Consider the following 20130-nt stretch of genomic DNA (forward strand, 5'->3'; position numbering starts at 1 on the left):
AAATGGAGCTGGGGAGTAGTCAACTTTGATAAGTTCCTGTACTCCTCATAAAAGCCAAGGGTGCACACTATGGTGTCCAAATTCCAGCTGATTAAAAGAGAAGTTTGGAGTTTGAAAAAAAAAAAAAAAAAAAGAAACCTACATAGATGCAGCATCAGATCGATGGTACATCTGTCCCCTCTGCCTTTAAGACTGAGAACGGAGCGATCAAAGATTGCCGATTGTTCAGTTCTCAGTCTTTACTGAGTAGAGTGTGGTGACTGTCAGTCACTGGCTCTGCTCTGCCCCACTGTGGAAGCGGGCAGGAGCAGCTGGCTCAGGCTTTCAGCAGCACGACGAGAGGCTGAACCAGCTGTTGGGTAGGCATCTTGGCGGATCCCGACATTAAAGTTAGGATCCCTCCAAAGTCTGGACCGGCTGAGTGGCATCAGCCGACAGCGGACTTTAGCCTGCTGTCGGCTGAATCAGGGTGACATGAGTGCAGAACGAAGTACACTCCTGTGACCTATAGGAGAAGTAGGGCCAAAACAGCTTTGGCCCTACCTCTCCTTTAAGGACAGACTGAGTGGAGGTATGATTTCATTACATACCAGACCTGCTAGTGTCCCCTGAATGTCCTGTTTTCCATGTGAAATGTACTGCAGGAGAGCAATATTTGAAACTCAGAACTGTAAGTAAAGAACTTTCTGTTTTTGTGCCCTACTTGACTATGAAGCTGAATGGTTCTCTAGCATAGACTCATCCTATAATTTTCCTTCCCTGAAGTGGAGACTGCTCACATCATACAACATGACCATTAAATTTGGAATTTCTTTGGAATTGGACTGTCTTAAAGGAAAGAAAGTGTTTTCTTACATATATTTAAAGCTGAACTTTAGACAAAGCAACTTGATAAAAGTGTTCTTTAACAAGGAACATACATGCTACATTAATAATTCTGCCACCAAATTTACTGTGTGCTGGAAATTGCCTCCAGCATTGTTCACATTTCTCCTTGTTGGAGGCTGCCATTTTGCTGAAGCCCAGAGTCCCTGAGCAGCAGTAAATCTTTAGGCTATCAGTAGATCGGCCTCTACATTTTCGGCACATTGCCAAAAAATAAAGAGCAACTGAGCATGTGCAGATTAAAATGAAGTAAGAAAATGCAATAATAAATGTAAACAGAATATGCACTTATTTTTATTGTTTTACATAGCTATACCTGCAAAATGGGCCAGCCTGAAGGGATCTAGCAGGACTTCATTTTCTGACTAAAGTTCCTCTTTAAAAGTGACACTAAACTGTATAAAAGCATTAAATAAATCATGACACGTACACACATTTTTTTGAAATGTAAAAAGGACAATTTTCAACAGAACAGGGGAAGCTGGAATCCTATTAACGCCCAGAACATTTAACGGCATGGTCATTACTAGACAGACGCATTACATGTTAATACCTTATCAGTGTCTCCTCTGCCCTCAGAGCTAGTGCTGCCTTCCCGTTTTCCCAGCTCTGACATTGTATTAGTGTTGAAAAATGAGCTGGAGGTGGAACCGGGAATTGTTTGGGAGTTTAGACTTGAGATTCCAGGTGGGGTCGGAGGGCTGGAGTTGCCACTAAGGGGTAGAGAAGTATAAGGGTGATAGGAGGGAGCCGAGTGACCAAGAGATGGAATGACAGGCGGAGGAGGCTGGGTAACCAGTGAGGTAGAAGGCTTGCTGTGACTGAGGATCTGTGAGAGAAGAAAAATTTAGCTGGTTATTAACCGGTCATACATTAGAACAGTTAAGAGGAATGATTAGAAAACCTCTGATCTCTGCCATGCTGCTACATTAACCACTTGAGCTCCAGAGGATTTACCCCCCTTAATGACCAGGCCTCTTTTTGCTACTCGGCGCTGCACTAATTCAACTGATAATTGCGCGGTCATGCGATGCTGCACCCAAACGAAATCTACGTCCTTTTTTTCACACAAATAGAGCTTTCTTTCGGTGTAATTTGATCACCTGTGCGCTTTTTATTTTTCACGCTATAAACCAAAAAAGGCCAAAAATTTTGAAGAAAAACAATATTTTTTATTTTCAGCTATAAAAAATATATCGTAAACTCAAAGTTGGTTATAAATTTAGGCCAAAATGTATTCTGCTCCATGTTTTTGGTAAAAAAAAATCCCAATAAGTGTATATTGATTGCTTTGTGTGGAAGTTATAGCGTCTACAAACTACGGTATAAATACTGCAATTTACGCCATTTTTCTGCTATACAGCGCTGAGCTAGTTTAACGGACAATTGCGCGGTCATGCAATATGGTACATAAATGAAATTTACATCCTTTTTTTTCCCCACAAATTGAGCTTTCTTTCGGTGGTATTTGATCGCCTGTGCGGTTTTTATTTTTTGCGCTATAAAAAAAAAAAAAGGCTGACAATTTTGAGGAAAAAAAAAACAATATTTTGGACTTTTTGCTACAAAACATGTCCAGTAAAAAAAAAAAAAAAATGCAAAAATCAAATTTAGTCATAAATTTCTGCCAAAATGCATTCTGCGACATGTCTTTGCTACAAAAAAAACCCAATACGTGTAAATTAATTGGTTTACGTGAAAGTTATAGCGTTTACAAATGGCGGGAAAGATACTGGGATTTTTAGGGTTTTTTTTTTTTTAATACTAATAATGGCGGCGATCAGCGAATTATGGCGGCGATCAGCGACTTATGGCAGCGATCAGCGACTTATGGCAGCGATCAGCGACTTATGGCAGCGATCAGCGACTTATGGCAGGACTGCGGGACTGCGGCGGACATTCTGACATTGGGGGGTACTGACTTGGGGTCACTGACATCCCCAAAAACACTAATACAGTGATCAGTGCAAAAAAAAAAAAACTGACACTGTACTAATGGCACTGGGGAGGAAGGGGTTAACTTTATTTTGCAGGGAAGGGTTATAGGAGTGAGGGGAGTGTTTTACTAGGGGGCGGGGGTGTGTACTGGGCGGGACAAGGCTGATCGAGAAAGAGAAACTGTTCTTTCTCGATCAGCTCATCCACGAGCTGACAGGGAAGTGACAGACAGTACAGCTACTGTTTGCCGCCGATCGCCGGGACATAGCCGCTAAGGAGCGGCTGTGACCCGTCAACTGACATCTGCGGCGGTGATCCGCGGGACAAATAGGGCGGCAGCGCGCCTCGCGCGCCCCCTATTTGTTTACAAAACACACGTTTTAAAACGTGGTTTTGCCTGCGAGTGCCGCCCTGTCGCCGTATATGTACAGTGGCTGAGCGGCATGTAGTTAACCACTTGCCGACCGCAGATAGCCGAATGATGGCTTCTCTATGGCCGGTCAGTTCTGGGAGGACGTCATATGACACACTGATCGGGAAATGCAATTGCCGGTTATTGGCTGCACTTTCCTCACGCTGTCACAGTGTGAGGAAAGTACTGCCAAAAACCGGCAGTTGTCAGAGGAGTGATCGGCCACCCACCAGTGCCCAGCAGTGCCACCCATCAGTGCTGCCTATCAGTGCCCATCAGTGCAGCCTCATCAACGCACATCAGTGAAGGAGAAAAATTACCTGTTTGCCAAAATTTTATAATCGAAACAAAGAAAAACTTTTTTTTTTTTTATTTCTTGCTTTTTTTGTTTATAGCGCAAAAAAAAAAAATAAAGTAAATACCACCAAAAGAAAGCTCTATTTGTATGAAAAAAATTATAAAAATTTCACATGTGTACAATGTTGCATGACAGCGCAATTGTCATTCAAAATGCGACAGTGCTGAAAGCTGAAAATTGGACTGGGCATGAAGGGGGTATAAGTGTCCGGTAGGCAAGTGGTTAAAGAAAACTAGCAAACATTCTATATTTTTTCAAGGGCTAAATAAAAGTCAGCAACTACAAAAACTGTAGCTGCTGACTTTTAAAATACAGCCACTTACCTGTCTCTCGGTCCTGCGGTGACCTCACCATGGATGGTTTCACCGGCCACCTTCTCTCCCCGGCGCCGGCATCTTCAGTGTTGTCACCCGGCTGTGACAGCTTGCGGCTTCACAGCCGGGTGCCCACTGCGCATGCGCGAGAAGTGTTGCGCTTTGTGAATGGCCCCATAGTCTTCTGGGACCTGTTACGTGTCCCAGAGAAACTTCCAATCGCCTTAAGTGATCGCAGCGGAAGTGGGAGCGGGTGCCTGTCAATTCGGGTACCAGCTCCCCCCCCCGCTCCCCATAGGTGCCAATCCTTAATGGGGAACGGGGGACTAGGACTTAAAACGGAACTTCCCCTTTTGGGTGGAACTCCGCTTTAACTACTTGCTGACTGCCCGCAGTAATTTTAATGATTGCAGGCGGCCCATACAGGCACAATCACATACCTGTACGCTGGCCCCTACTTCCAGGTTCAAGGCGCACACACAACCCCCTCCCCCAGCCGACTGAGGTCATGGTTGAGACCCGCTGATCGGCTGTGTCCAATCACAGCCCAGCATAGTAAAATACCTGTACGCCATGTCTTTCTTATTGGTTCAGGGCTCGCACACAACCTCCCGCCCGCCGGCTCTGCTGTGATTGAACACAGAAGGACTTAGCTGGTCCCGGCTAATGATTCATGGCCAGGACCTGCTGATCAACTGCGTGCAATCACAGCCCAGAGCTCTGTGTTGACAAACACCACAGGGCTCCGTACAAGAACAATCTTTGCTTCTTCTTCCTGCAAAGTAGATAGAAGGAACAAAGATATTTAATAAAAAGTGGCACACATTACACATTGTTAGGCACACAGTTAACCCTTTGATTGCCCCTAGATGTTAACCCCTTCCCAGCCAGTGTCATTAGCACAGTGACAGTATATAATATTATCACTGATCACTGTATTAGTGTCAATGGTGATGTCAGAGTCTGTTAGTCAGTTAGGGTACCTAACAGCCAATGTCAGTTAGTGTCAGACTGCTTGCCGCACTACCACAGTCCAACTATAAATTGCTGATGACCGCTATTACTGTGTAACTGTTTTTTTATTACCAAATTAATAAATATTGTTTTTTTTCATCAAAATTTACATTTTTTCCATTTATATAGTAAAAAATAAAAAACCCTGTGGTGATTAAATCCCACCAAAAGAAAGCTGTATTTCGTGAACAAAGTTATATAAATGGCATTTGGGTACAGTGTTGCATGACTGCGTAATTGCCAGTTAAAGTAGCGCAGTACTGAATAACAAAAAGTGGCCAGGTAGTGAAGGGGGTAAAACCTTCTAGAGCTCAAGTGGTTAAAGTGCACGCATTCTTTAGTGAAAGTCATAGAAAATATTACAGGTAGTGAATGAATGATGTCACTGTGGGACAGGAAATGTGATACCGGCATGATCATCAGGTAAATGAAAAAAAAAAAAAAAAAAAAAAAAGAGAACTAATGCAGCCACCACATCGAAGGACTGGCAAGCTGCAATATATGACATTTTTGTTCTTGACCTTAGATGCACATTTAGAGCCCGGTCATACAGAGTGTGACTTGCCTTGCCATGTGTGTTTAACCACTTGCCGCCCAGCCACTGCATATAAACGGCGGCAGGGCGGCGCTCGTAGGCAAAAGCACGTTTTAAAACGGCTGCCTTCAAAACAGGTAGGGGGGACGCGCGAGGCGCCCGCCCTACCTGTCCCGCGGGTGTCAGCAGCGGCTCTCCACCGCCGGGTCACAGACGGTTTTTACCGGCCGTTTTCCCGCGATGAGCGGTGATCACTGACACAGAGCAGGGCTGCATTGTTTACACACAGCCCTGCTCTGTGACAGTTTGCCGACAAGCTGCAGAGGGAGAGAAGAGTTTCTCTCCTTGGATCAGCTCCCCCCTCCCTCCCACTGTCCAGTACACACCCCCGCCCCCTAGTAAAACACTCCCCTTACACAGCAAATTCTAAAAATGTTAACCCTTCCTCCCCAGTGACATTAGTACAGTTTCAGTGGGGTTTTTTCACTGATCACTGTATTGGTGTCACTGGGGATGTCAGTGACCCCAAGTCAGTTTCCCCCCCAGTGTCAAAATGTCCGCCGCAGTCCCGCCATAAGTCACTGATCGCCGCCATATGTCGCTGATCGGCGTTATTAGTATAAATAAAAATTAAAAATGCCAGTATCTTTCCCGCCATTTGTAAACGCTATAACTTTCACGTAAACCAAGTAATTTACACGTATCGGGTTTTTTTTTAGCAAAGACATGTCGCAGAATGCATTTTGGCAGAAATTTATGACTAAATTTGATTTTTGCATTTTTTTTTTTACTGGACATGTTTTATAGCAAAAAGTCCAAAATATTGTTTTTTTTTTCCTCAAAATTGTCAGCCTTTTTTTTTATAGCGCAAAAAATAAAAACCGCACAGGCGATCAAATACCACCGAAAGAAAGCACAATTTGTGGGGAAAAAAAGGATGTAAATTTCATTTATGTATCGTATTGCATGACCGCGCAATTGTCCGTTAAACTAGCGCAGCGCTGTATAGCAAAAAAATGGCGTAAATTGCAATATCTATACCATAGTTTGTAGACGCTATAACTTCCACACAAAGCAATCAATATACACTTATTGGGATTTTTTTTACCAAAAACATGGAGCAGAATACATTTTGGCCTAAATTTATAGCTGAAAGTAAAAAAATATTGTTTTTCTTCAAAATTTTTGGCCTTTTTTTGTTTATAGCGTGAAAAATAAAAAGCGCACAGATGATCAAATTACACCGAAAGAAAGCTCTATTTGTGTGAAAAAAAGGACGTAAATTTCGTTTGGGTGCAGCATCGCATGACCGCGCAATTATCAGTTGAATTAGTGCAGCGCCGAGTAGCAAAAAGAGGCCTGGTCATTAAGGGGGGTAAATCCTCAGAAGCTCAAGTGGTTAAAATCGCATGGCAAGTCAAACCCTATAGTACGTAATTAAAGTGCTCATATCAGTGTGGTTCCGACTTTGTCGGAGTTGCACAGATTTTGATAGTGCATGCACTACTTCAGGTACGGCTTGCATAGACATCTGTCTTGCAAGCCGCAGATGCCGGACAAGTCGCACCTGATATCCGGCTTTGAAATCGTGCAACTTATCTGGAAGTCGCACAATTTCAAAGTCAAATTGGTGTGACCGGGGTGCTAAGGAGAATAAAGTAGGATGCCACTTTTGACCTCAGTTCCCATTACATCAGCACGAGTATTTATAGAAAAGGTCAGCCAAAGCAACCTCGATTTTAAATTTTTAATTTTTTTAAGTACAAATTTTCCTTCACAAAGATTTGAACAGTATTTGTGAAACGAAGAGAAATTGGACCAATTATCGAGTAAACACCTGATTGGTGGCTTGGATTAGCTCCTGTGCCTTGGCTCGGCTTGCCATGTTTGCCTCCTCCATCTTGAACAGGAGCGCAGTCACTGTAATCACATAAACAACATGTATTAACAGTTAATTAATAAAACTCTAATGGGTCATTTCTGTACTACAACTGGTCAACAGAATCCCCCTACATCTCAACTATTACACACAAGGGAACCCCCCCAATCTCATTTTATAAGCAAACACCATATACTGTGGCCCTGACTCACACTTAACCACTTCCCGTCCGGCCCATGTGCATAGACGGCCGGACAGGAGCAGTGCCGGAGCGGGTTGCCGTTCATAAATGGCGCCCACATTTACAGCCTGTGTGTGCTCCCTAGGAGTGCGCAGCACCGCGATCCGGAGGACACAACGGAACACCGATCGCTGTACAGGACCTCTGTGTGAGGTCCCGATTCATGTGATCACTGATTGGCCAAAAAGTGATCACATGAATAGTAGTAAGCAAGATGTCACTTGCTGACATCATTGCTTACTACCAGTGAAATCTGTTAACCCGTAAGATTTTGGAACGCCAAAAGAATCAATTTTTTTGTTTTTAAAGTTCGTACACTTCAGTTGCTGTAACTAAGCCATTTGATGAAATAATTGGCAAAAAGCTAGATCCATTTGTTGTTTGTTGATAAGAACTAATATTTTGACTCAAACCAAAAAAAAAAAAAAAAAAAAAAAAAAGAGTTCTTAATCAGATGATACACGCAATTAAAAACATGGGACAAATACGTCCCTTGGTCCTCAAAGGGTTAATGATCACAGAGGTCACATGGTACAGGGCTATTCACAACAGCCTTGTACCATGTAACAAGCTGTGACCAATCACAGCTCTCAAGAATGCAGCCAGAGAAAAGGAGAAATGATTGCTTTTACAGCCTTTATGTGTATAAAAGCAATCAATGTAAAAATAAATAAATCATCACCCCCCAAGTAGTACAGTGTCACTATGGCGACACTGTACTGTTAGGGGACAGTATGTTAAAACAAAAACAAAATATAAAAAAAAAAAATAAAAATGTAAAAAAAAATTAGAAAAATTAAAATTTTAGGTTATAAACTAATTTGGGTTATTTTTTTTTTACTAAAAAGATAACTGGATACATTTTGGCCACGATTTATGAAGAAAGATTAATTTATTTGCAAAATTTAATAAGAACTTTTTCAAAAATTTTTGGACTTTTTAATTTATATAGCAAAAAAAAAAAATAAACATCCCAGTGGTGAATAAATGCCACCAAAATAAAGTTTTATCTGTCTCAAAAAAAAATTATAAAAAATTCATATGGGTACAATGTTGCATGACCGCGCAACTGTCATTCAAAGTGTGATAGCGCTGAAGCCTGAAAATTGGCCTGGACTGGAAGGGGGTAAAAATGTCCGGACTGGAAGTAGTTAAAGTGGTAGTAAAGTCAGGATTTAAAAAAAAATCTACTGACAAGGCAGGGTTTTTATTTTGAACACGCCCCTTTCAATCAGTGATTCAATGACACAGAATCAGCAGCATGCATGTCATGACTGTTGGGTCTGTTGGATTTCTATTACTCTACTACACCTGCTAGGAAATTATTTGCCATGTAGAAATATCATTTCCACCAAAAGCAGTGATTGATCCGGTTAGTGATGTCTGACGGCTATTATTTTGAACATAACTGTATATGTAAAGCGCTGTGTAAATTGACGGCGCTATATAAGTACCTGGAATAAATAAATAATAAAATTTACACAGCTCTACCACACAGCACAACCATGTCTGGCAGCAGAGGGACCCAAACTTTCTCTGCTGCAGTTTTTCTTTCACTTACAGGTTCACCATCTAATCCCACAATGTAGCTAGGCAGTGAAAGGAGAAGGCCTCACTGGACATTTTTAACGCTGCCCCTAGGGGCGTCTGGTGTTTTATTTCTGCCTCTTAACGCCCTTGACATTTTAGCCTATGTGTCCATGCACACAGGCATTCAGAGGCACAAAAAAAGCCACTGCCAGCGTGTCCAGGAGCAGTAATGTTTTGGCAGAAAAAAACTCACGTTAATGCTAGACGCGTTTAGTATTTGAGCGTTAATTCATTTCAATGGGCAGAATAAATGAGGTTCCATGCACGAGCAGGGCCCTCTGATTCCGCCTGTATTCAGTTGTATTGTAACTGTACTGTTTACCCTCACATTGTAAAGCGCTGCGCAAACTGTTGGCAGTATATAAATCCTGTATTATAATAATAAATTAATAATAAATTAATAATGCACAAAATCTACAAAAAAAAAAAACGACTGATTTTGGCAGGAAAAAAAATCTATTTTTGGGGGGTTTTTGTACTAGTGTTTAACTTTTTTCTGCCAGCAAAACTGAAGGGATTTTTTTCTGTCTCTAAATCAGAGCTTGAAAAAACCCCTCTAGACCACAGGTGTCAAACTGGCAGAAAAAAAATGCACGTTAATGCTAGATGCGTTTAGCATTTGAGCATTAATTAATTTCAATGGCCAGAATAAATGAGGTTCCATGCACGAGCAGGGCCCTCTGATTCCTCCTGTATTCAGTTGTATTGTAACTGTACTGTTTGCCCTCACATTGTAAAGCGCTGCGCAAACTGTTGGCAGTATATAAATCCTGTATAATAATAATAATAATAAATTAATGCACAAAAACTCCAAAAAAAAAAAAAAAAAAAAACGACTGATTTTGGCAGGAAAATTTTTTTTATTTTTTGGGGGTTTTTGTACTAGTGTTTAACTTTTTTTCTGCCAGCAAAACTGAAAGGTTTTTTTTCTCTCTCTAAATTCAGAGCTTGAAAAACCCCTCTAGACCACAGGTGTCAAACTGGCAGAAAAAAATTCACGTTAATGCTAGATGCGTTTAGCATTTGAGCATTAATTTCAATGGCAAGAATAAATGAGGTTCCATGCACGAGCAGGGCCCTATGATTCCTCCTGTATTCAGTTGTATTGTAACTGTACTGTTTGCCCTCACATTGTAAAGTGCTGAGCAAACTGTTGGCACTATATAAATCCTGTATAATAATAGTAATAAGTTAATAATGCACAAAAGCTTAAAAAAAAAAAAAATGTAGGGTTTTTGTACTAGTGTTTAGCTTTTTTTTTTTTCTGCCAGAAAAATCCTCCCAAAAACGCAAAACAGAAGGGTTTTTTTTCTGCCTCAAAATTCAGAGCTTAAAAAAAAACCTCTAGACCACAGATGTCAAAATGGCGGCCCTCCAGCTTTTGCAAAACTACAAGTCCCATCATGCCTCTGCCTTTGGGAGTCATGCTTGTAACTGTCAATCTTGCAATGCCTCATGGGACTTGTAGTTTGGCAATAACTGGAGGGCCGCCAGTTTGACACCCGTGCCTTATGGACACATAAGATAACATTAACTGTTTCAACAGGCAGAACACTAAACTCCTCTAGGGGAAACGTATTTTTACCGTTCGTGTGCATGGTGCCTTATTATTCTGGCCAATGAAATTAATGAAAGACCAAGCACTTGACGCGCCTAAACACGTTACACACATTTCCAAGCACCAAGCGGTTTTTCTGCCAGGAGAATAGGTGTCTAGGAGAAATGGCCAAAGTGTCCAGTGTGCAAAAGGAGTGAAGAGCTAAACTCTCTGCTCTCTCCTCCCTATCAGCGTACGTCTTGCACTCCTGGCTCCTGGAAGATCCATTGGATACTCCTCCCTCCCCCCGCTCTGTTGCACATACTCCTCCCTCCCCCGCTCTGTTGCACAGAATGTGCAGTAGGACTACAAGAAGGTGACACTATGTTCAAGGATAAGTTTAACTTTTGTAATATGTTATGTTATACCCATATTTTGGGTGTAACATGTTACTGTAGGACTGCACCCCCCGATCCACCATTGCGACAGCTACAGGGGATCTTCTCCCCCCGCTAGCTGTCACAATTTTAAAAACAGCCCAGCAGTACAGGACTCTACCAGCCCAGCCATGTCATTCATTCACAGAGTCCTGTGAATGGGAAACTACAAGTCCCGACAGCCTTTGTGGCTGTCGGCTTGTAGTTCTCAATGAACTACCACGGCAGTGTTGAGCGCTGTGTTGGTTCATTGATTTTTTTTTTGTCAGTGTAAAACTGCCTGCCTGTATGATGTACGGCCAGAAAGATTACACTGACAGTCTGCAGGAGACCTGCATGGGACCATCGATCTGCTGATCGCTGGTGCTATGCTTTCCAGGCTCCTGAAACAAAAAATTCCCTCCTAGATTGTAAGCTCCCAGGATCAGGGCCCTCCTATCCCTCTTGTATTGAACTGTATTGTTGCTGTATTGTCTCCCGTTATATTGTAAAGCGCTGAGCAAACTGTTGGCGCCATATAAATCCTGTATAATAATAATTTATAAATCCTGTATAATAATAATATATGAATCCTGTATAATAATAATAATAATAATAATAATAATAATATATGAATCCTGTATAATAATAATTTATAAATCCTGTATAATAATAATAATAATAATATATGAATCCTGTATAATAATAATAATAGTAAATTCACATTTTTATACCTGCAAAAATTGTGCATTTATTATTGTCCGGTAAGAGGTGAACCTATCCTTTAAATTCAGATAGTTACACTGCTTGCATTCAAAAAAAGGGTACTCAGCAAACAGCCGTGTTTCAGAAAGAGCATTACCATCAACCATGGAGTGACTGGCCACATCATTACAATAATTTAAAAAGTATGTAAACCCAACATTTCATATTCCTGATCTGCGCCTGCTGTACCATGTACTTGTATGAAAAGTATCCTGTTCTCTTTGTATCGTTTCCTTTGTGTGAAATCCCTGGTGTTCCTGCCAGTTCCTCTGCTTTCCTATTAAAAACTGACCACACTAGGCAGGAGAGCACAGCGTGGTCAGTTCTCTACCCGTGCTGGGAACTTAGCCTGCGCTCCTTCAATGATCAGGAGAGCACAGCGTGGTCAGTTCTCTACCCGTGCTGAGAACTCAGCCTGCTCTCCTTCAATAATCAGACGTCTGCCCCCGCCCCCCCCCCCCCCCACAGCTGTTCACTGGGAAGCTCAGTGCACTGCTGTTTCTCCTTCCCTAGCTATCTGTTCTCAGCTGCATAAGGAACTTAGAGGTCATGCCCAACACTTCTAAAACAGGGGGAAAATGTATTTACAATGTTTTTTATATCTTTACACAAATGCTTTGTCTTCCATTTCTATTTCAAACACTATAAAGGTCAGTTCACTTAAAGTTAATATTTCAGGTTCTGGTAGACAGAACACAACTAAACCACTTTTCATTTTCATATATTAGATTTAGGAACTCTATTTGTGAGATACCTGTGCTTGAGAAGTACTTTGGGTGCACACCTCCTGCTCCTCTTGTGGCCATTATCTGGATGTGTATTTTATAAAAAATACAACAGTAACAAGCAAAGGGGGGAAGAATACACAGATGTCCCAAGTTGACAAGAACTGTACCAGAGACTTCTTGATGTTGAAGTATCCCATATAACAGGGGTCTCCAAACAAAGGGTCACTTTACTGTGCTTCAAAGCTAAGGGGGGAGGGCCGAATGTAGTAAGTGGGGGTAGAAAACGTCCACGTCAGTGAATAAATAATATCTCATCTTTGGTATCAGTGGAGGAATAGTGCCCCATTGTTAGTGTCAGTTTGAGAAATAGCGCCCCATCACTGGTGTCAGTTTGAGAAATAGCGCCCCATCACTGGTGTCAGTGGGAGGAATAGCGCCCCATCACTGGTGTCAGTGGGAGGAATAGCGCCCCATCACTGGTGTCAGTGGGAGGAATAGTGCCCCATCACTGGTGTCAGTGGGAGGAATAGTGCCCCATCATTGGTGTCAGTGGGAGGAATAGTGCCCCATCATTGGTATCAGTGGGAGGAATAGTGCCCCATCATTGGTATCAGTGGATGGAATAGTGCCCATCATTGGTGTCAGTGGGAGGAATAGTGCCCCATCATTGGTATTAGTGGGAGGAATAGTGTCCCATCATTGGTATCAGTGGGAGGAATAGTGCCCCATCATTGGTATCAGTGGGAGGAATAGTGCCTCATCATTGGTATCAGTGGGAGGAATAGTGCCCCATCATTGGTGTCAGTGGGAGGAATAGTGCCCCATTGTTAGTGTCAGTTTGAGAAATAGCGCCCTATCACTGGTGTCAGTGGGAGGAATTATGTCCCATGTTGGTGTCAGTAAATTAAAAAAAAGTGCCCCAAGGGCCAGATAACAGCAAGCAAAGGGCCGTATCCAGTCCCTGGGCCGCAGTTTGGAGACCACTGCCATATAGAAAGCCTAGGGCGGACTTATTCCTCAATATTTCTATGTGGACTGACCATTTAAATAAAATATTAACCCGCAAAATAAAAATATATTTCTAGACATTTAAAAAAAAAAAAAAAAAAGGAAAAGTCCACTTACATGCTAAGACCCCACTTGTGGTGCAATCCACGCCTGACTGGAGGTTCCATGGTATCGGTGCTGGGGGTGGTGGGGGAGGAGGTGGCTGACGGGGTGCCTCTTCCTTGGCCTCAGAAATACTGTCAACCACTAAATCAGTAATTCTGTCTTGGTCTAAAGGGAGGTCCTCTGGCAAGAATGAAACATCCGGAGTCTTGCAGCTACTGTCTACAGTCTGGGAATCAGGGGTAAGCTCTTGTTCATTGGCTGGCTTAGGAGGACTTGGAGGTTTCACTTTAATCTCAGTTTTCTCGGTGTCAGACCATATCGGTTCTTCTTTGGGTTCAATGGGGCTTAATATCTCCTGACTGCAGCTATCTGCTTTGGACTTCTTTAATGAGGCTTTTGTCTTCAGTTTCTTCTTCTTCTTTTCTAGAGTTCCTTTAGGTTTAACCAGATTCCCTGTAGCACCAACCGGCTTTACTTTCTTAACACCAGTTTTTGTTTTTAAACCTTTAATTTTTTTAGGCCTTAGAAGAGGTTCTTTGACATCATCCGTTTCAAGTTTAGGTCGACCACTTTTAATATCAGTTATCTTTTCATCAGATTTTAGGAATGGGGATCGGCTTTCTCGGTCTCTGCTGAACTTGACTCCAATAGAGCCAGCTTCTTTGACAGTTGTGGTGCTGCTTACACCTTCTCGGATCAACACAGCCACTTTAGACTGAAGTTTTACTTTCCTAGTTGAGCTTCCTTTGCTGTCTTTATGACTTGTTTTAAGTTTCTTTGGAGTTTTATCCTTGTCAGAACGAATTTTGTCTCGGTCTAACTTCAGTGGCTCAGGTTCTGGATCAGAACTTTCTTTGAAACGTTTTTTATACCGGTCCCGACTGTCATCTGGGTAAGCTCTTTTTCTATCTCTATCTCTATCTTTGGAAACTCTCTGTCGGCTTTCTCTTTCTTCTTCTACCCGCTTGGTTGTAAAGTCCATGGGCATCCTTCTCTTGCTGGAATCCGTCTTGACAGAATGCCTTTCAAAAACCCTGTTAGATTTTCCATCCCTGTCATCGACAGTTTCACGGTCAGAATAGGTTTCGAAGCTCAGTCCTTCTGAATCATACAGAACCTCTCTCTTCCCATGAAGTTCAGGAGTACGAAGCAATTCTTCACGATCTAGTTTCTCTTCTGGGTTCACAGTAATCGTTCTCTTTATTGTAAAAAGATCTGCATTATTCAGCTCTTGTATTGAGGGAGGTACCACTGAGCGACTATCACGTCGCCTCCTCTCCAAGAGTGGAGGGTTTTCAACCTTGGGTTCATCTAAAGTGTGCCTGGGCCTCGTCTTCTCCTTTTCTCTCCTATCATTTGAGTGCCGGGAAGATCTTCTATCTCTATCTCTTTCTCTGGACCTTGAACGTGATCTTTTCTTCTTTTTCTTCCCATCTACCCGATGCTTGTCCTTATGTTTATCTTTTCGGGACCGCTCCATACTGACAGAGCGAGACCAACGGCGTCTCTTCTCTTTCGATTTTGATCTGCAAGTTTTTCTCCTTTCAGCTGATGGACGAGAAGATCCTACGGCAGATAAGCTAGTGCTAATGGAAGGTGACCAGGAACGTGACCGTCTGCGTTCTCTAGACCGTGAACGAGAAACCTTACTACCCTTAAAAGACCGTGACCTAGAACGCTTGCGGTCTTTGCTATCTTTAGATTTTTTTGAAGTAGACCAGGAAGTAGTTGTTGTTGTTGTTGTTGTTGTTGTTCGTGGCTCCTTGGACCTCTTCCTTTCCCTGGATCTTTTTCTTTCACGTTTGGACTTCTTACGACTATGAGAGCTAGATGGAGAGCGAGATTTGGAGCGTTTTTTGGATTTTGGTGGAGTCTCTGATTTCCTCCGATACCTCTCTCTACGTTGATTTGTAATCTTTCGTCTCAAATCCAGTCCCTTCCATCTGTTATCCATCGGATTGTCTCCAAAGTCAATTTGTAAAGTTCCTTCTTCATCTGAATCTGCATGCAGAGAAAGGAAGTCATCACCTTCAACCATTCTAAGTGGTCTGTCCAGGACTCGACATCGGCTCCGGAATATAGGCACAGGGCTAAAACAATCTTCATCTGGCTGTACAATCTCCCCTTCTTCAATTTCAGAATCATATTTCCGATCTGAATCGTCATCATGATCTCTCCTTTCAGATGAATGCTTTCGTTTATGCCGTGATCTTGACTCACTTCCAAGCTTGGCAATTTTCTCTAACCGTAAATATGACTTCATATCAGGCTTGGCAAGTGACTCCAGAGAAACCTTTATTTCAACCTTGGGCTTAGATTCGGCTTCAGATGTAAAGTCAGTTTTCCTATTAAAGTCCATACCAGCATCCACTGTGAATACACGCCTTATAGGCTCTGCTGATGCTTCTGCCATACTTGTTTCTTCAAGTGTTGAATCAGCAACTGGTGGTTCTATAATACTTTTCTCCTCTGGTACTTCTTGCGACTCCTCATCTGCCTCCCCCTCATCTGGTGTGTCCATGTCTATACTGGAGCTAGGACTGTAGGGTTCAAAATCTAGCTTTGAAACATCCTTTGAAACAGAGTCCGAACGTTCCTTAGAACTCTTTTGCTCAGCTTTGTTGCTTTCCACTTCAGTACTTCTCTCATGCTCATCATTTGGTAGGCCTTTATCAGATTCTACAGATTTAAAACCTTCCTTTGTTTTCTCAGCGCCCGGAATGTCTTGGCTCAAGCTGTTTTCATCATAAATACCAGCTAACGCTTCAGAGATTCGACCTTCTGGGTGAGTCTCACTCCCAATTTCATCATCTTCATCATCATCATCATCATCATCTTCATATGGTGAAGGGCTGCGTTCAGAGGAACTTGGGTTGGAACCAGTGGGTTCAAATGGGTCATACTTTTGATCTTCTTGGTCATCGGTTTCCTTCTCTGGGGAGTCTTCATAAATATAGTCTCCATTCACATTCTCCTCATCTGTGGGGTGAAAAGGGTCATAAATATCTAAATCCTGGGATTGGCTTGACTGTACCCCACTGCCACCTGCAGACAGCATAGGGTTCTGGGAGGAGGAGGAAGAGGATGAAGAGCCACTATCTTTTTCTAAAGAGCCATGAGATTGAGTATGCTGGCTGTTTACCGTGGAGCTCTCTCCTCCAAGAGGTCTTTGCTGCCCACCTGTTACCCCAGTCCCATTTCCCAAAGCAAGACCCAATGACTCTAATGCATTAGGTGTATTTTTAACTAATGTATTGCCATGTATTAGACTAGTCCTCTCCGTGCATGTGCCATTTTGTATCCTTTTTGCAGAGAAGGCATCCAGCGGACCTTTAGTTGTCCAGTGAATTCCAGGGAGCATGGGAGCTACTGAAGCATTCACATGTAGGGAAGTTCTGTCTGCAGGTTTTTGGAAAGTTCCATATGCATTCTGTTCTAAATGACAGTCTGAGCTCATTTGAGTTCTATTCAATTTTCTGGGGGTACATGGGTTTACATTGATATGAGACATAGGGGCTCCAAAGAACTCAAATCTTGAAGGCCTAGGTGCTGTCTCTTGGTGGACTGTTGATTGTCCTTGTGTGAACTCCAGCCCTGAGGTACTTAGGCACACTAGAAGAGAAGAAAAAAAATGAAAATTATTTTTTTAAAAACTATTTTTCCCCTCTATTGCCGTCAAATGGGGCTGACAATGAGGGGCGGGGTGACAGGTCCTTGACAATGAGACACTTGGGGTCTATTAGACATCTGATGTCTCCCCTGGTGTCTATCCAAGCAGGTATTCAAGCAATAAATGTACATGATCTACTTATCTACCTGGCCTGAACTGCTAGGGTTTGATAGCACTGAACCCAAAAGCACTCAGAACTAAGGGATTATGGGTTCTTTCCATGGAGAGGGTTCAATCGGTGATGATAGTTTCTCTGATCTCCCTCCACTAGCCATCTCCAGAAATTTGCCCCGGTCCAGGGCTACACAGGGGGCATATTCCAGCCTTTCAAAAAAAAAGAACACTTACATTACAGCCAAGATTTACCCATATAACTATTTTTAACGCTTTTAATGCCCTGACATGTGGGACACATCAGTAGCAGTAAAAGGGTTAAACTGAGCAAGGCATTGAGCCATTTTCTTGTGCAAACTATTGCTCCATTGTGTTCGGGACAGTGTGAGCAAGCTCTTAATCCTTCAAAGTTTCAATGCAAATACAGACTTTTGGAAAGCTCAAATTTGGCTTGGAAGCATTTCTCTAACACTGGGCTGTGACAAAATATATATAAGTGGGTATATTGGACTATTCACTAGTTATATTGTGCCATAAAAAGATACCTGATTTTTGAAATCTCCAGGGGCTTGCTCTTCTGAAGATCCTTGGCGGGACATTGGAGTATGCACCGGCATCCCCAATATGAATCTCTGCAACCAGCTCAAGTTCATCTATGCCCTCTTCGGCACTGAAAAGATTGAAATAAAAAATGGGTTTTAAAAAAGGTAAGAATGATTAATATAAAAAGCACTTTCTGCAAGTTCGATGCACAATAAGGCCTAGATCATAAACCTGTGCATGGCCATATATACCAGCACAGGTGTTCCAAGGGTGCATCCCTGTGCAGGCAGCCCCACTGATATCTATTGGGAAATAGCTGCTGCACAGACACAATACAGTATTCAGTCTACTTCACTGCACTGTGGTGTGTTACCGCTCACGTGGAGGTAAAAAGGTAGCCCAATCACTTTGCATGGGCTGTTGATGAACCACAATTCAGACTATAATGTCTTTGCAGCACTTTTTTACACCGCAGCATCGCAATGTAGTTTACATCTGCGTGTTGTGATCTACTGCGTTTACTGGAATGTTATTGAAATGTATTGAGCTTCCCTTATGTATCATTTGTTATCAGGCGTTGCAATACACGGACACGCTAAAATGGCTTTGTAGACAGAATCCAAAGAAAGGAGACTGCTGCAATCAACGTTAGAATACGTTATGTCCATAGGAGTGTTTCACTTATTTGTGCCTGTATCTCTTTCATCTGTGTTTATACAGCTCTCCACATCTGACAACCACTAAAATCATATTGATGGCAGAGCTTCCAGGAGCCTAACAATATAATGATTACGTGGGAAAGGGAAGAGAGGCTGCAGGAAACACTGGACAGAAACCAAGAAGACCAACAACGAAGAGCAGATAACTGGTCATGGTTTATAAGGACTAAATCGCTGTGTGATATGCGAGTATCACAAAGTCTGCATTCAATGCCGGTAAATTGACAATCTGCACAGTGTCCTGGTGAGGATCTAAACTGGACAGCATATAATTTTTGCACAAGACACACTTACCAATCCATTTTTTGTTCGCTCACGAGTATAGTATGAAAGGGACACCGTCACCTTGTTCATGCAGCAAAGTGTCTCTGCAGCCTCAGACCTTGTTAGGCCTTAAGCACACAGACGCTTTTCTTTCCTGCCCTGGGCTCCTTTGCTCCTGGTAGGGCAAAAGCAGCTTATAACAACGCACCTAAAGCATTTGGGCATTAATTGATTCAACTGACCAGAATATTCATTTATTCTGGCCATTGGTATGAATAACAGTTCAAACACTAAACATTTAGGCGTGTTCAGCATTATTTCTGCTCAAAAGCTCCTCTCCTGAAAGCGCTGGTGGGTGAGATCTTTTTCAGCCTCTAAACCAGTGGTTCTCAACCTGGGGGTCGAACGTCCCTTTCACAGGGGTCCCCTAAGACCATCAGAAATTTCCAATGTGTAAAGAGCAGCTACTGTGTAGAAAGCAGCTACTGTGTTGAAAGCAGCTACTGTGCTGAAAGCAGCAGTATTGGAGGTAAAACGACACTCATGAATTATAATTACTGGGTAAATAATTTTATGGTTGGGGGTCACCACAACATGAGGAACTGTATTAAAGGGTCACGGCATTAGGAAGGTTGAGAACCACTGCTCTAAATGCTCCTCTAACATGGATGGCCACATAAGCTAACATAGAAGTGCATTTAGTCAAAGTCAAACACTTGTAAAGGCGGCGGTGTTTATGTCATGTGTGCAGGAGGCCTTATACTCACCTTGTGAGCATTCCCCAAAGATCCTTCTGACATTGTCTCCTAATGAATGCACATTGATGCTTTAGATCAGTTATACACCCCCTCCTCCTCAAAAAACTACACTCCCTCGGCCTCAGAGATTCTGCTCTCTCCTGGCTCTCATCCTACCTGTCACAACGCTCTTTCAGCGTTACCTATAATGCCACCACCTCCCTCTCACTCCCCCTCTCTGTTGGGGTCCCCCAAGGCTCTGTCCTCGGGCCCCTTCTCTTCTCCATCTACACCTCCTCCCTTGGCCAACTCATACACTCTCACGGCTTCAACTACCACCTCTATGCCGACGACACAC

General features: G+C 42.6%; 1 protein-coding gene across 2 annotated transcripts in view; it reads right to left on the minus strand.

The window, feature by feature from the left end:
* SCAF1 (SR-related CTD associated factor 1) overlaps positions 1-20130 on the minus strand; it is a 67075-nt gene that overhangs the window by 8272 nt on the left and 38673 nt on the right. For both annotated transcript variants that reach the window (XM_089655169.1, XM_089655168.1), the window contains exons 6-9: positions 18055-18179; positions 13738-17337; positions 7294-7376; positions 1439-1714 (exon numbers count right to left, since the gene is read on the minus strand). In XM_089655169.1, coding sequence (XP_089511295.1) covers positions 1439-1714; positions 7294-7376; positions 13738-17337; positions 18055-18179 — 4084 coding nt within the window. The remainder of the gene's footprint in view (positions 1-1438; positions 1715-7293; positions 7377-13737; positions 17338-18054; positions 18180-20130) is intronic.

This window comes from Staurois parvus, unplaced genomic scaffold (genome assembly GCF_062004578.1).
Source record: "Staurois parvus isolate SC_StPar_1 unplaced genomic scaffold, SC_StPar_1.0 ptg000827l, whole genome shotgun sequence".
Lineage (NCBI taxonomy): Eukaryota > Metazoa > Chordata > Amphibia > Anura > Ranidae > Staurois > Staurois parvus.